The sequence below is a fragment of the Pelodiscus sinensis genome, chromosome 16 (genome assembly GCF_049634645.1).
Source record: "Pelodiscus sinensis isolate JC-2024 chromosome 16, ASM4963464v1, whole genome shotgun sequence".
Lineage (NCBI taxonomy): Eukaryota > Metazoa > Chordata > Testudines > Trionychidae > Pelodiscus > Pelodiscus sinensis.
In genome coordinates, this window is record NC_134726.1 from 12,553,712 (window position 1) to 12,568,560 (window position 14,849).

The 14,849-nt window shown below is 44.0% G+C and overlaps 1 protein-coding gene across 1 annotated transcript in view; it reads right to left on the bottom strand.

Annotated features, from left to right (window-relative positions):
- The window catches only part of GRIN2A (glutamate ionotropic receptor NMDA type subunit 2A), a 523,774-nt gene that overhangs the window by 124,086 nt on the left and 384,839 nt on the right, over positions 1–14,849 (bottom strand). The window contains exon 11 of the mRNA XM_075899286.1: positions 10,572–10,801. Within this exon, the coding sequence (XP_075755401.1) occupies positions 10,572–10,801 (230 nt within the window). The remainder of the gene's footprint in view (positions 1–10,571; positions 10,802–14,849) is intronic.

Here is a 14,849-nt window from a genome sequence, read left to right on the forward strand (position 1 = left end):
CCCGGAAGTCGGGGCGAGAAAGCCCCGTTGGTAAGCTGCTCCGGTGCCCCTGGTCTGCTGGAGACCGTCTCCAGCAGACCAGGGGCACCGGGCGGGTTCCCGCGCTTCTGAGGCTTTGCCAGAACAAAGCCTCAGAAGCGTGGGGAACCGCCGCTGCTGCCGCTTCAATCTGGGTGCCTGTGGTCTGCTGGGGACCATCTGGGTCCCCAATCTGGGTGCCTGTGGTCTGCTGGGGACCGTCCCCAGCAGACCACAGGCTCCCGGACTGAAGCCGCAGCCGCGGCGGGGTCCCTCACCTCTGAGGCTTTGCCAGAGCAAAGCCTCAGAGGCTCTGCTCCCCGTGTCCCTGGTCTGCTGGGGAGGGGGAGGCAGCTAGTGTGCTCCCCCCCCCACCAGCAGACCAGGCTTTTGTTTTGGACTCTGGGGCAGAGCAGCTGGGGCGCTGCCGATTGGTCCTGCAGCGCCCGCTCTGGGCACTACTGGACCAACCCGGCAGCACCCCAGCTGCTCTGCCCCAGGCGTCCCCAAGTCAGCTTCTGCTGAAACTGACCAGCGCTGACTACAGGAAGCCCCAGGCAGAGTTGCTCTGCCCCAGGCTTCCTGGAATCAGCTGCTGATCAGTTTCAGCAGCAGCTGACTTGGGGAGCCTGGGGTTCTTAAGTTGATTCTGTATGTAAGTCAGAACTGGCGGTCAGTTTCAGCAGTGTCTGAATCTGGACGCCAGTTCCGACTTACATACAGATTCAACTTAAGAACAAACCTACAGTCCCTATCTTGTACGTAACCCGGGGACTGCCTGTATAATATATACAATGGATCGCCCTTGCCCTCATGTTTGTTGACCCCCTCAAAGAACTCTAGTAGATTAGTAAGGCATGATTTCCCTTTACAGAAACCATGTTGACTTTTCTCCAACAAATTATGTTTTTATGGATCTGAAAATTTTATTCTTTTCTATAGTTTCAACTAACTTGGCCAATACTGATGCTAGACTTATCGGTCTGTAATTGCCAGGATCATTTCTAGAGCCCTTTTTAAATATTGGTGCCACATTAGCTATCTTCTAGTCATTAGGTACAAAAGCTGATTTAAAGGATAGGTTACAAACCACAGTTAATATTTCTGCAATTTCACATGTGAGTTCCTTCAGAACTCTTGGGTGAATGCCATCTGTTCCCAGTGACTTGCTACTGTTAAGTTTATCAACTTGTTCCAAAATCTTTAATTGCATGTTAATCTGGGACAATTCCTCAGATTTGACATCTAAAAAGAATGGCTCAGGTTTGGGAATTTTCCTAACATCCTCAGCCATGAAGAGTGAAGCAAAGAATTCATTTAGTTTCTCCACAATGACTTTATCATATCTGAGAGCATCTCGATCATCCAGTAGCCTCGCTGGATGTTTAGCAGGCTTCCTGCTTCTGATGCATCTGAAATAAGGACTGGGATGATAATTATGATTTGTAATGATCTCTCTTAGGGTACGTCTATACTGCATGCTTATTTTCAAATAAGCTATTCCGGAATAATTATTCCAAAATAGCTTATTTCAAAATAGCACGTCTTCACTGCAGTGAAGTTTCAAAATTAGTCAGAGGAAGACTTCCCTAATGTAGATGTGCTATCTTGATTTAGAGCCCCAGGAGGCACTGGGGAGGAATAATGTACAATGGCCCTGCTGAGGGGCTATTTTGAAATAGCAGCAGTGGAGCCTTATTTCAAAATAGCTATTTCAGAGAAGGTGTTATTCCTCATAGAATGAGATTTACAGATTTCGGAATAAGCTGTTTGTTATCAAAATAATGGTGCAGTGTAGATGCCCCCTTAGTGTATTAGGATTAGCTGACATAATTTGTTTGTTTTGTCTTAGTAATTTACTTTGATCTGTGTGTTTTCTCTTTCTGTCACTTAAATCCTACTTTTTTATCTTTTGTTTATTATCAAGCTCAGTGTAAATAATTGCTACCCAGGGGAAGAGAGAAGCCACAGCTGTGCATCTCTCTCTTTTATTGATAAAGAAAGCTAACCTTATGAGCTTTCTAATTCTAAAGTTTTTATACAGATTAAGATGGATTTATTTGGGGGTTTAATCACTCTTGAGTGTTGTGTTCCTGGATACTGTCAAGGACCTGTATCTGAGCTCTGGTTCAGCATCTGTGTTGCTTTGCTAAGGAGCGGGAGCGTTACCCCAAATCTGTGCCTTTGGTGTGGGAGACCAGAGTATCTGGCCCAGCAGGACAAGGTGGTGGGGAGTCCCAAAGGGCAGGTAGATGGGCTCAGTGGCATGACCAGCACACTGGGTGACATCTCCAAGGGGATCTTTGTGACCAAATCTTTCATAATCTTCCCTATGGTTCTTTAAAAAGACATCCTATGGTATAATAAGTAACAGTTGCTCTGAATGTCAACCTTTTGCATGTACTTGTATTTATATAAAAAGCATACTGAGACTTCTAAAAATCCTTTAAAATAAAAAAGGATGTCAAAACATAATTTCTCCTTTCTTCTAACCTCTTACAGCATTGTGAGGAAGTTTCTGAACACCCACTTCCACTACATGCTGTGTGGGCACTCCTGGTGTGACAAGAATCACATGGAATTCAGTGACTCATTTGCAAGATTGCTGGAGAGAAAGGAGTCACAAAGGTTTCAAAGCCAAGGACAAAGGTTTGTCACCATATATTTATCAAAAACAATAGAAGAAGGGAGAAACATTCCTTAGATGGGAAGTTATTAAATTTTGAGAGTCAGGGACAATTTGCTCAAAAGAGGAGTCAGTCTCTCCTGACTTCTGCTCTCTTCTGTAAATACATCAGTGAGGGAGTGGACAGTAACACCCCATGTGCCTGGGTGGGATCACTTAATTGCAGTGACAATATTGACAGAGGAGCTTGACTTTTCATTTGTGACTAGAGAAAACAAGAAATATGTATTGATTAATCAGCCAAAAATTCAGATAATCAAGGGATTTATGTGCATCTTTATATCCAGCTCCTTAAAAATATATTACCATAGAGCATCTCTGTAACAGGTCTTTACAACTACTGGAGTTTTTCTTTAGCTGTTATGCAGAGTTCATTTGAACTGAGTTTCAAGATTGTTTGGTTCCTCCCCTGCCTAGAATCTAATCTTGCTGAGGATTTGAATTTACTAAAGAAAACCACTAAGAACTCATGGGTTATTGTATGAAAAGCATTAGGAAATCCTAGTAATGCTACCAATGGATGAAAGAAAAAAAATATTTACTTCAACCTGATTAGGATTGTTGCCCTCATAACTCATGGTTACTTTTTAAAAATGCTAATTCTTTTAAATCTGTAAAGCCTGAGAACATTTCAGGACATGGGAAGAAATGTGTGTATCTAAAAACATCTTGAAACAATCCACTTCTTTGACACCATAATACAATTCAATGATGGCAACATTACTACTACCCTATACAGGAAACCTGCTGACCATTATTCTAACCCACATGCCTCTAGCTTCCATCCAGGACACGTAATACAATCCATTTGCTCCAATCGCACAGACAGAGACAAACACATACAGGATCTTTATTCTCAGACACTTCACCAAAGGATCAATGCCCACAAAACAGATATTAGACAGGATCACAAAGAAAAAATAGTTTCTTGCCATTTCAGCCAGAAAGGACACTGTCTCAATGACTTAATTACCTGCATCCTGCAAGCCTTTTAAATCTGCACTTGAAAGGGAATCCTCTGAACTGTCATTCATGCTAAAATTCGACACTACGCGTCGGTCTCAACAAAGACGCTAACTATCTTACCCATTACAAAGATAGCTTCCCCAATTATCACGTCTAATACCATTAGCTCACAGACATTTACCATCCCCACCCCAGCATCCCCTTTCTGTTCTGTAATGTGATTTGTCCTTTTCATGTGTGTTCATTTTTTTTAAATTGTATCCTTTGGTATATATGATTGTGACTATTTTCTTCCACTATTTGATCTGAGGAAGTAGGTCTGGCCCATGAAAGCTCATCATCTAATAAACCATCTTGTTAGTCTTTAAAGTGCTACATAGTCCTGTATTTTGTTTCAGAATCTTTATTAGGCATTCTTAAAACTTAACACCCTCTCTTCCCCCTGGGAAGTGAAGAAACAGATTGACAGAGACAGAGAAGTACCAGGAATCTGCTTCTTCAAGACAGGCCCAACAAGGAAAATAACAGTACACTAGTCATCACATTAGTCATCACTTAGACCCCAGCTCATACTTCTGCAGCGCATCATTGATAATCTACAACCTATCCTGGAAAATGATCCCTCACTCTCACAGGCCTTGGAAGACAGGACAATCCTGGCCTACAGACAACCCCCTAACCTGGAGCAAAATTTTTCCAGCAGCCACACATCACTCCCCCAACACACTCATCCAGGAACCTATTCATGCAATAAACAGTGTTGCCAACTCTGTCTACACAACTATACTAGCAACACCATCACAGGCCCTAACCACATAAGCCACCACATCAGAAGCTCATACAACTGCACATCCTCTAATGTGATATATGCCAGTAGTTCCAACTGCTGGTTCATAGACATGTGCTGGGCTGTGAACCACTGGCTGCTGGGCCACTGCCAGAGCTGATATGGTTCTTTTGGGGAAAAACCCCACCCTTTTTTGAAAGAACCCATACTCCTCATTTTTTCAGAAAGAACCACATCTAGACTGTGGTTTCACTTTAGAAAAACCCTTAAATCCGCGCTTCATTTGCACTTTCGATTTGCCTAGTGTACATTCCACTTTCAAAAGAGGAATGTAGTTTAGACGTGCCCAAAGAGTGAGAGTCACTGAGGAACAAGGGGCTGGGTTATTGCTAGGAATTAAGGAGGAAGATCTGGGGCTGAGGGAGGGCAGGGGATAGAGGGCAGTGGGCAAGAGGGGGTAGGTTGCAGTGGGTCAGTGGTTATGGAGCCTTGTTTGGCACAGCTAGTGCTTCTGTCTCAGGGGACAGCAGATCTCAGGGTATGTGAGCAGGTTTGGGGGGTCATTGAGGGAAGATCACAGTTTGGCACAACAGGCACTTATGGAGTTTCTGGAGCAAAGAGCACCAGGGGTAGTGCAGCAGGATCAGGGAGCACTAGAAGTGGTGGGGCAGGATCTGGAGAAATGGGAGGCTGTCAATTTAAATCAGGGGTTGCTGGGGCACAGGGTGCCAAGGTTGGTAGTGACAGCAAATGGAGGACAGGCTCCAGGCAAGATAGAGGTGGTTGGCAAAAGGAAGTTGGCAAGCAGTAGAGGGTGTTGGGAAGTGGGAGACGGTAGGTACTGGGTGAAAGGCTTGGCAAGACAGACTTATGGGCTGTGTCTACATTGGCACCCTTTTCCGTAAAAGGGATGCTAATGAGACCAGTCAGAATTGCAAATGCCCCGGGGATTTAAATATCCCCCGCGGCATTTGCATGAACATGGCTGCCGCTTTTTTCTGGCTCGGGGTTTTGCCGGAGAAAAGCGCCATTCTAGACAGGATCTTGCGGAAAATAAACCCTTTTCTGGAAGATCCCTTATTCCTCCTTGAAAGTAGGAATAAGGGATCTTCCAGAAAAGGGTTTATTTTCCGCAAGATCCCGTCTAGACTGGTGCTTTTCTCTGGCAAAACCCCGAGCCGGAAAAAAGCGGCAGCCATGTTCATGCAAATGCCGTGGGGGATATTTAAATCCCCTGCAGCATTTGCAATTCCTAAGTGTCTCATTAGCATCCCTTTTACGGAAAAGGGTGCCAATGTAGACACAGCCATGAAGTAATGGGGTTCGTGGGATACAGGAGTTACAGAGCCACAGAGTACCAGGGTTGCCTGGATGGGATCAAAGGGTTCTGGGGCTGGAGTTAGAAGGATGTGCAATGACAAGACAGGGTCAGCAGGTAAGTGGATCAGCAGGTGAATGGGTTGGTAACATTTCATTTGCATTTTACATATTTGCATATTAATTATATCCAGATATAATGAATATGCAAATAATCTGTTACTGGTTGGCCAGTTTGTGAATGGGTTTGCCGGTCCACAGTATAAAAACGGTTGGGAACTACTGATAGATGCCATCCAGTGCCAGCAATGCCCTTCTCCCATGTATATTGACCAAACTGGACAGCCTCTACAACACAACAGATATTAGAAATGGTAACACAGAGAAACTTGTAAGAGAACATTTTAACCTGCCTGGGCACCCATTAATGGATTCAAAAGTAGCCATTCTTCTACAAAGCAATTTCTCAAGCCAACAACAGAGAGAGAGTGAGGAATTGACCTTCTTGGGCCTAAACAAACACTTGAACTGGTTAACATATTATAACACCAGCTTTCCTTACATTGAACACCCTATTAACATAAAAAGCTAAGTATAGGTGTGACGGGGTGAACAGGCCCTGCACTGAAGGTCTGGGAGTAGCCCAGGCCCAGCTGGCTGAAAGAGCCCCGCCCCTCCAGCCCTGCTGGGCACACTCCCAGCATATAAAGGCAGAGGGAGCCCAACAGAAGAGGAGGCAACTGGAGGGGAGAAGGGCCCAGGCCGCAACCCTGGTGTTCCCGCAGCAGCTGTGGCCAGAGCGAGGGCCAGCATCGGACTCCGGGAGTGAAGCCGGCAGTCTACCCCGCCTGAGGGACTGGACCACCTACACCACCAGCCCCGGCCCTGGTAAGGACCACTGCCGAGGCGGACAGACCATAGGGGTGCCAGGGTGGTAGGAAGCAGCCCAGAGCAAGGGATTGCTATCACAGCTTGGTGTGTATCCGCTGGAGTCTCCACCGAGCAGGCAGGAGCAAGAGTTCCTGCCTACAGGGCCCTGGACTGGGACCCGGTGGAGAGGAAGGGCTCGGGTTCCTCTACCACCCCTTTCCGCACCCTGGACAATCACCCCAGCAAGGAGAGGTTTTTCCAGGAGCTAGGCCTCAACTACCATATATGCCCTGATAGAGGGGCCTGGACTTTGTAGTGGGATGGTTAGTACCATATATGCCCTGTTAGAGGGGCCAGGACCAGAACACAGGACCTTAGAGGGGGGGACGCACCCCATGTCAGGGGCGTGCCTCCCCGCCCGACAATGGGACATTTCTAGCCTAGATGTGGGGTTTGAGATGGAAGCTGAAGTCACATTATTGGATTTTAAAGTGAGCAGACAGATCACTGTTGCACCCATGGGTGGTGTTTGCCCAAAATTCTGTACAGAGTGGGTCATGTGAGGGCCATGAAAGCTTATGCTCTGCTGATTCTATGTATACTACTCATATACTTGTATAATGTTTGTATGTGGAGTTATGAATATGGGCCTGTCTGGGAGGGAGCAATGAGCCTAGACTAGCTATTGTGAGGAATGATAGTTCAGTGAATGGCTGTGCTAACTAGCACTGCTTCATGAACAATGGCTTTCAGAGTGGCCAATACACATCTGAGGAATGTGTCTGGAAGCCTGCAGACTAGCCAGTGCCTCATGACTGCTTGCATGTGAGAAACAAATAGGTCACTTGATCATGTGACCAGCTCCAATTTGGGAGACACCAGGAATATAAAAATCCTATGGGGGCATCTCCATCTTGTCTTCAATCTTGCTCCTGATTCCAGATGCATCCTTGCTAGGGACAGAAAGCCAAGACAGATTGCAGACCCATCCTAATACAGGATGTACATTAGAGACTTTTAAGCTAGCAGTTTGTAACATCTCTGCTAAGAGCCAGTGTCAAGAATTTGGTGATTGATGTATATAATGCATTCTCCTTAACAATCATACTCTCTATTTTTTCTTTTATTAATAAAGCTTTAGATTGTAGATTCTAAACGATTGATGCTCTTGTTGGTAAGATCTAAAGTGTAAATTGACCTGGGACTGTGGCTGGTTCTTTGAGACTGGGAGGATCTGTTCGGAGTTGGTGAGATCGGATTTTATAACCTCACCTGTGTGTAAGGGCCGGGGCTAAATGTGGCACAGGGAAAGCTGGGGTGTCTGAGGGGTTTTGCTCATGAGGCTTCTTGCTGGCCAGATCGGCAGCTGAAAGGCCACAAGCCAGTCACACAGAGCACATTTGGGAAAGGTCTCTAGTCAAGGACCATAAGCAGCCCTGGTTTTGAGCAATTCACCCTGAGCTGACACCCTCAGCAGTGCCCAGATCCGACCCAGTCTGTCACAGATGGGTGCATATGGGAGCTCGGGTGCATATGGGAGTTCAGGTTATTGGACTGGGGTGCAGGCAAAGGTGTGGTATTTGAGAGGGAATGTGGGTGAAAGAAGGGGTTGTGACCTGGAGCAGGGACTTTGGGTACAAGGTCTGGGAGGGGGGTATGCGTGCGGGAAAGGATTGTGATGTAGGGGAGAGGTGTAAGAGGGAGAGCAGAGTCTGGAAAGGAGTTAGTCAACCTAGACCTCCCCTATTGCAACTTCAGACCACTGATCCTGGTTCTGTCATCTTACTTCTGAGAACAGCCTCTCTCCTCTTTAGAACCCCCACCTTCAGGTATCTGAAGGCTGCTATCAAATTCTCCCTCACTCTTTTCTTCTGTAGATTAAATAAGCCCAAATCCCTCAGCCTCTCCTCATAAATCATGTGCTCCAGCCCCCTAATCATTCTTGTTGACCTCTGCAGGACCCTTTCCAATCCTTAATGAAATGATGGGCGCAGTACTCCAGATGTGATTCATACTCTAGTCTGGTCCTAATGCTGGACTATGAGTCATCATTTTGTGGCTGGAATCCCTGTCATTCTGCCCATTTTGTAGGGTAGCTGCCACCGCTGGAGTTCAGTGGAGGGGATAAGATGTCCCCATTGAACCGCAGGGATAGCAACCATATTGCACCAAAGATTAGGAGTTCACCCCCTGCCTATATGGAGTTCACCCCCTGCCTCAACCCCTAGACAACTTTAGCAATCACCTCCTGCCTGAGCCCCTAGGCAGCTACAGCTCTGCCTTGAATAAAGGCCACAACCCTATTTGTGATTCTGCCCGCTGAGAGAGAGCCAGTGCCTATCTACAGGCTATTTGTCACTGTCTGCTCCAATAATAGGAAAAACTGTGTAGTGGCTGCAGACTAAAGACTGTGGCTCTGCTCCACGCAGATAGCTAGAGCTTCCTGACAGCCTACTAATCACAGCTGTTAATTATTGTTTGCTCCAACCAGGTTGGCTAAAACCTGTTGTGTTTCACTCCAACCAGGGGGCTGGAACTCTGCCCTATGACTGTTACTTGAAGTCTGCTTATAATGAGGCAGTGTGGCCTCCCTCTCTTGTGAGTGAGGGACCTCTACAGTCTCACAATGAGACACAAGCACCTCACATGGTGATCACTGTGGGGATGTCCCCCCCACACACACAACAGACAGCTCTTGAACCCTGTTAATAGTATCACACATGGCAAACTATTGTACTTAAACTCAACCTATGTAACTTATCTACAGAGAACCCCCCACAGAAATCAGAAACCAAAAGTGTGAGGTGAAAACCAGCTCCAATTCTAGCCATAGGCAGAAAGAAGGAAGTAAAGGGGGTTGAGGTGTTAATGCCCTAGGCTTATAGGGTGTGTCTAGACTACAGGGTTTTGTCAACAAAAGTGGCCTTTTGTCAACAAAATTATACCTGCGTCTACACTACTGCCGAGTTCTATCGACATGATGTTGACAGAACTTGGCAGTTTTGTCGACGGCGGTAAACCTCATTCTACGAGGAATAATGCCTTTTGTCGACAGAGTTCTGTCGACAGAAGGCATTATTGCATCTACACTGTCCTTTGTGTCTACATGCTCATGTCGACAAAGTGGCTTGCTTTGTTGACAGAACTGGATGTAGTCTAGATGCTCTTTGTCGACAGTATCTGTCGAAAAAGTCTTTGTCGACAAAAGCTTGTAGTCTAGAAGTACCCATAGAGCTGAGAGTGGAAACTAGCAGTCTAGGGCAGTGTTTCTCAACCAGTGGTACGAGTACCCTCAGGGCTACTGAAAATTTGGAAAAAACTGAATTTGTTAAGTTTTACAGCACTTTATTATTTTTTGTACTTTTAACACCCGAAAATTTCACAGCCCACCCGGCTATGATTAAATTATTTAAACAAATGTGGTGCAGTGGTAGAAAAAAAATTGTGTCTGAATACTGTAGGTACTGGGGTTACTTAATTTTTTTTAAAGGGGTACTTTATAAAAAAAGGCTGAGAAACACTGGTCTAGGGTATGAGTGCACTTTTACAAGTGCTGCTGGGCAAAATTCTCTGGCTTCAGTGAGCTGGGAATATGCATACCCATGGAATAATACACAACTACTTCTACGCAAAGAATGTAAGTTTGAATCATACAACTTAGTTTTAGATTACTTCATTGAATTGTATATTTTTTCCTTCAAAAAAAGAATATGAAGCTTCTATAAAAATAGTTTAATATGTTTTTATTATTTGAGCCTGGATTTTTAAATAAAGAAATAAGTTTAATATGAAACCACATAGCTTCACTGAAAGCAGCGACTGCAAGTCCTTGATAGGGACTTTTAGCATCTAGCATATCTTTGATTAATTGAATACAATAAATGGGAAGCTGGAGATTGTTTCTTTTTTCAGAGCTTGGACACATACCTTTTTATCACTAAGCCCAGTCACTTGATCAACAAATTCCTCTTGAATCATAAATGCAGCCAGGTTGGCAGTGTAGCTAGCCAGGAAAATGACAGCAAAGAAGGCCCAAACAGACACCATGATTTTGCTGGTTGTCCCTTTTGGATTTTGCACAGGCACAGAATTGTTAAACACCAGGCCCCAGAGCAACCACACTGCTTTTCCAATGGTGAAGGATGGCCCATGGGGAGCTATAATTGCAAACAGCACAGTAATTTTAGTTTTACTTGACTGCAGTTCAATTGGGTTAAATACAATACATATTAACAAAATATTCTCAAATAGGTGATTTAAATTCTTTCATAATGAACCCATCATAATCCTGATTTAATTCTTTAACCACTGTATTGAACACTGTAATTGTAGTTTTCATATTCGTTAACACATTATTTCAACATTTTTCAAGGTAGAGTTTACCAAAAATCAGTTTGAAAATGGAAACTGAAAGCATGCACTGTTAAGTTTAGATTTGGATGGCATAGAAGTGAAGGGGATCACTCTAAAATACAAATTTATGCCACTGCATTTACCATACTATTAGTCTTATATGGCACTTAAAATTTAAAATGCAATACATTGGGGTGAGTGTTTTATAAGTAATTGCAAATATTTCTATTATTCAAGTCTTTGTCCTCTCTGCTCTATTTTAATCGTGCTTCTTGACATTATAAACTCTACTGATTAGTTTTAATGCAAAGCCTTTTCCCACTTAATTATTTACCTTCATAAGATAAAATTCTGACCTGAATAGTTCAGTCACATTTAAGGAAATTTCCATTCTGAATTCTAAGGGCCTATATTCAGCAAGGTTTTTAAGCACATACTTAACTTTAAACATGAGTAGTCCCATTGGCTATAAAGGAAATACTCGCATGCTTAAAGTTAGATATTGCCAAGTACCTTATTGAATCAGAGCTAACAGGTACATTTTCTTCTCAAAATGTAGAGTTAGTTCCCACTATCTTTGATTAAAGATGTATTGGAGGAAGAATCTGACAACGAATCATAGGTTTGATTGGATTTGAATTCACACTTCACAAGAAAGATGAAGAAAAAATAGCCACCCCTATACTCAAACAAAGAGGAATGATTCAGCAAGGATATTATCTATTTAAAAGTCATTTTATTTATATAACCTTGTATCAATAAGATACTAGAAAATTAAATTTAACTAGAACTCAGTAGGAAACTGTTTTCTGTCCTGCAAGAAGTTTTGAAATTTAGAAAAATTTCCCCCCAGAAGTCAATCTTAACTTTTGCAAACCAAAATTGAAAAGAAAAAAAAATCAGGACAAAATGTCAATCAAATATGTTTAATTTATAATGTAAAATTGAAATAAAAATGAACTTAAATTTATCAAAAAATGTTTTCACCTCTGCCAAAAAATCAAACATTGTTTCAAAAATGGCAACCTGGACATCACTATTTCAAAACTGTTTTTTCTATTTTTTAAACTGAAAATTAGCTAAAACTGATCTTTCAAACAGTTTCAGTTTTCGAGACTCTGGGGTTCCTAATGCAAAACCATTAAATCAAAATTTCCAATCAACACTAGAATTAATAGCAATTGATTGACTTGTTTTTAGCTTGATTTACAAGAATTAATTTCTTCATAATTCAAGATTCACTATTAACCATTTGAAATACATAAACAATAGACAAATATTGAAAGGAATGAAAAAAACATTCTAAAGCGATAAACTACTACTCACACCAAGGGTATGCACTTTATAATTTATACTTTCAGCAGAACTCTTCCTTTACTACAACATTAATTTTTGATGTTACATTCAAACAGAACAACTTTGGAAAAGATTTTCTGCTTCCCTGACTGTGGTGGCACTATGAGAATACTGTGCAATAAATATTTGTAATGGAACTGACTTCTGGTTTATGAAAGCACCTTCCAATGCCATTAAAGGCTGAGCTCATAGTGTGGATAAAATGTACTTTATGTGTGGAGATAAGAAAATCATAAGCCATTAAAGAAAAGCCAAGCTGGATATAAAATCTTCAGTTTAGATTTTTTTTATTGCTATTCTTTTTGTTAATGGAATCTGAAATACTATTGGCTCTGATCCTTTGCTCCTATGAGTAGCACTATCCAACATGAACAAAGGTGATGCGTGGGAGGGCTAAGAAGGATGACATGCCCTTCCCCAGATGCCAGCAGGGACACATTCAGGCTATGGCTACACTGCTGGTTTTTTTCTGAAGAAGATATACAAATCGCACTCACATTTGCATATCTTCTTCTGATTCTTGGTTTTGCCATTGTTTGGCCCCGTATACACGGGGCCAAATGTTGGGGGGGGGGGGACTTTCATGAGACCCCTTATTCCTTATAAATTGAGGTTTAAAAGGTTTCATGAAAGAAGGGTTTGTTCCAACATTTGGCCCCATCTACACGGGGCCAAATAGTGGCAAAACCTCTTCTGCAAAAAGAATCAGAAGATATGCAAATGTGAGTGCAATTTGCATATCGTCTTCCAGAAAAAAACAGCAGTATAGCCGTAGCCTAAGAGAAACACAGCAGCTAAAGGAGCAGACCTTTGGGGTTGCCCAGAGGACCCTATGCCAGCAGCTCCTCCAGCAAAGCTGAATTGCACCCATCCTCACCCTCAGCCCTTCCACACAGCTGTGTCTCCTATTTGGGGTCTGTATGGGACAGAGCTGGAAGCAGGGCTGGGGATCGTTATGACTGTTACCTCCATGGTTTAAGAAATCTGGCTTATGAATATAAATATGCCTAATCAATTTTAATGTCAGTCTGCTGGATCTGAATATCATATTCTGGTGCATGTATCATCCTTGTATATAGGAAATTGTTTATCGTTTTAAATGTGATAATGAGAGCCATCAATGGTGCTCAGGAAGCCTCAACAACTGGGTAATCAACATAATGACTTGTAAACAGCCTTGATTGTCCTGAAGTTCAAAGGTGATTGAACTAATAAGACACCTGATAGTGGAATTCCGTTTTGACCAGGTAGTTTTCCATGGAAGGGGAAATGTAGAACAAAAGCTTCCCACTCTGCGGGAAAAGATTATTTAAGCAAGGGAAAGTTATTAGGTTTTTGTCTTTGGCTTACCAGGGAAATACTCCAGCATGCTTGGATACACAGGCTACGTCTAGACTAGCAAGTTTTAGCGCAAATACTTTTACTGCAAGAGTTTTTGCATTGAAGTATTTGTGCAAGAGTGTCTATACTGGCATGTGCCTTTGCACAAAAGATTTGCTTTTGCGCAAAAGCATGCATGCCACTGTACACGCTCTCTTGTGCAAGAAAGCTCCGATGGCCATTTTAGCCATCGGGCTTTCTTGCGCAAGAAATTGATGTTACCTGTCTACACTGGCCTCTGGCGCAAGAACACTTGTGCAAGAGGACTTATCCCTGAGCGGGCGCGTCAGAGTATTTGCAGAAGAAGCATTGATTTCATACAGTAGAACATCAGTGTCCTTGCGCAAATACTCGCGGCCACTGTAGACACAGCCATAGAACTCTAAAGAAGGCTCAAGACACAAGTGAGAATAAATAAGAGTTTGTCTCTGACTTAAGACTTCAAACAAAAACAGCTCTTTAGGGTAAGTATTTGCTTGCAATCAGTTTTTTAGTGAATTAGAACTAGCTGGGCATTCTTTCCTTTTTTAAGCAAAATGCAGGACAATGTAGCACTTTAAAGACTAACAAGATGGTTTATTAGATGATGAGCTTTCATGGGCCAGACCCACTTCCTCAGATCAAATAGTGGAAGAAAATAGTCACAACCATATACAGGCAGTCCCCGACTTACGCGGATCCGACTTATGTCGGATCCGCAGTTGCGAACGGGGCTGCCCCAGAGTACACGGACTGCGGGACCTCGCGGTCCTGCCGCCCGTGTACTCTGGGGCTTTGCTCTGCATCTCCCTGGTCTGCAGACCAGGAAGACGCAGAGCAAAGCCGCGGAGGGGCTCGGGCAGCGGGGCAGCCCCGCTGCCCGAGCCCCCCCCCCTCACCCGCGCGGCTTTGCAAAGCGCGGGGAAGCCGGCGGCGGGGCAGTCCAGGCGCGCCTGGGGTGCCTCGCTGCCCGAGCCCCCCCCGCGGCTTTGCAAAGCCGCGGGGGGGGCTCGGGCAGCGAGGCACCCCAGGCACGCCTGGACTGCCCCGCCGCCGGCTTTCCCGTGCTTTGCAAAGCCGCGGGGGGGGGGGGCTCGGGCAGCGAGGCACCCCAGGCGCGCCTGGACTGCCCCGCTG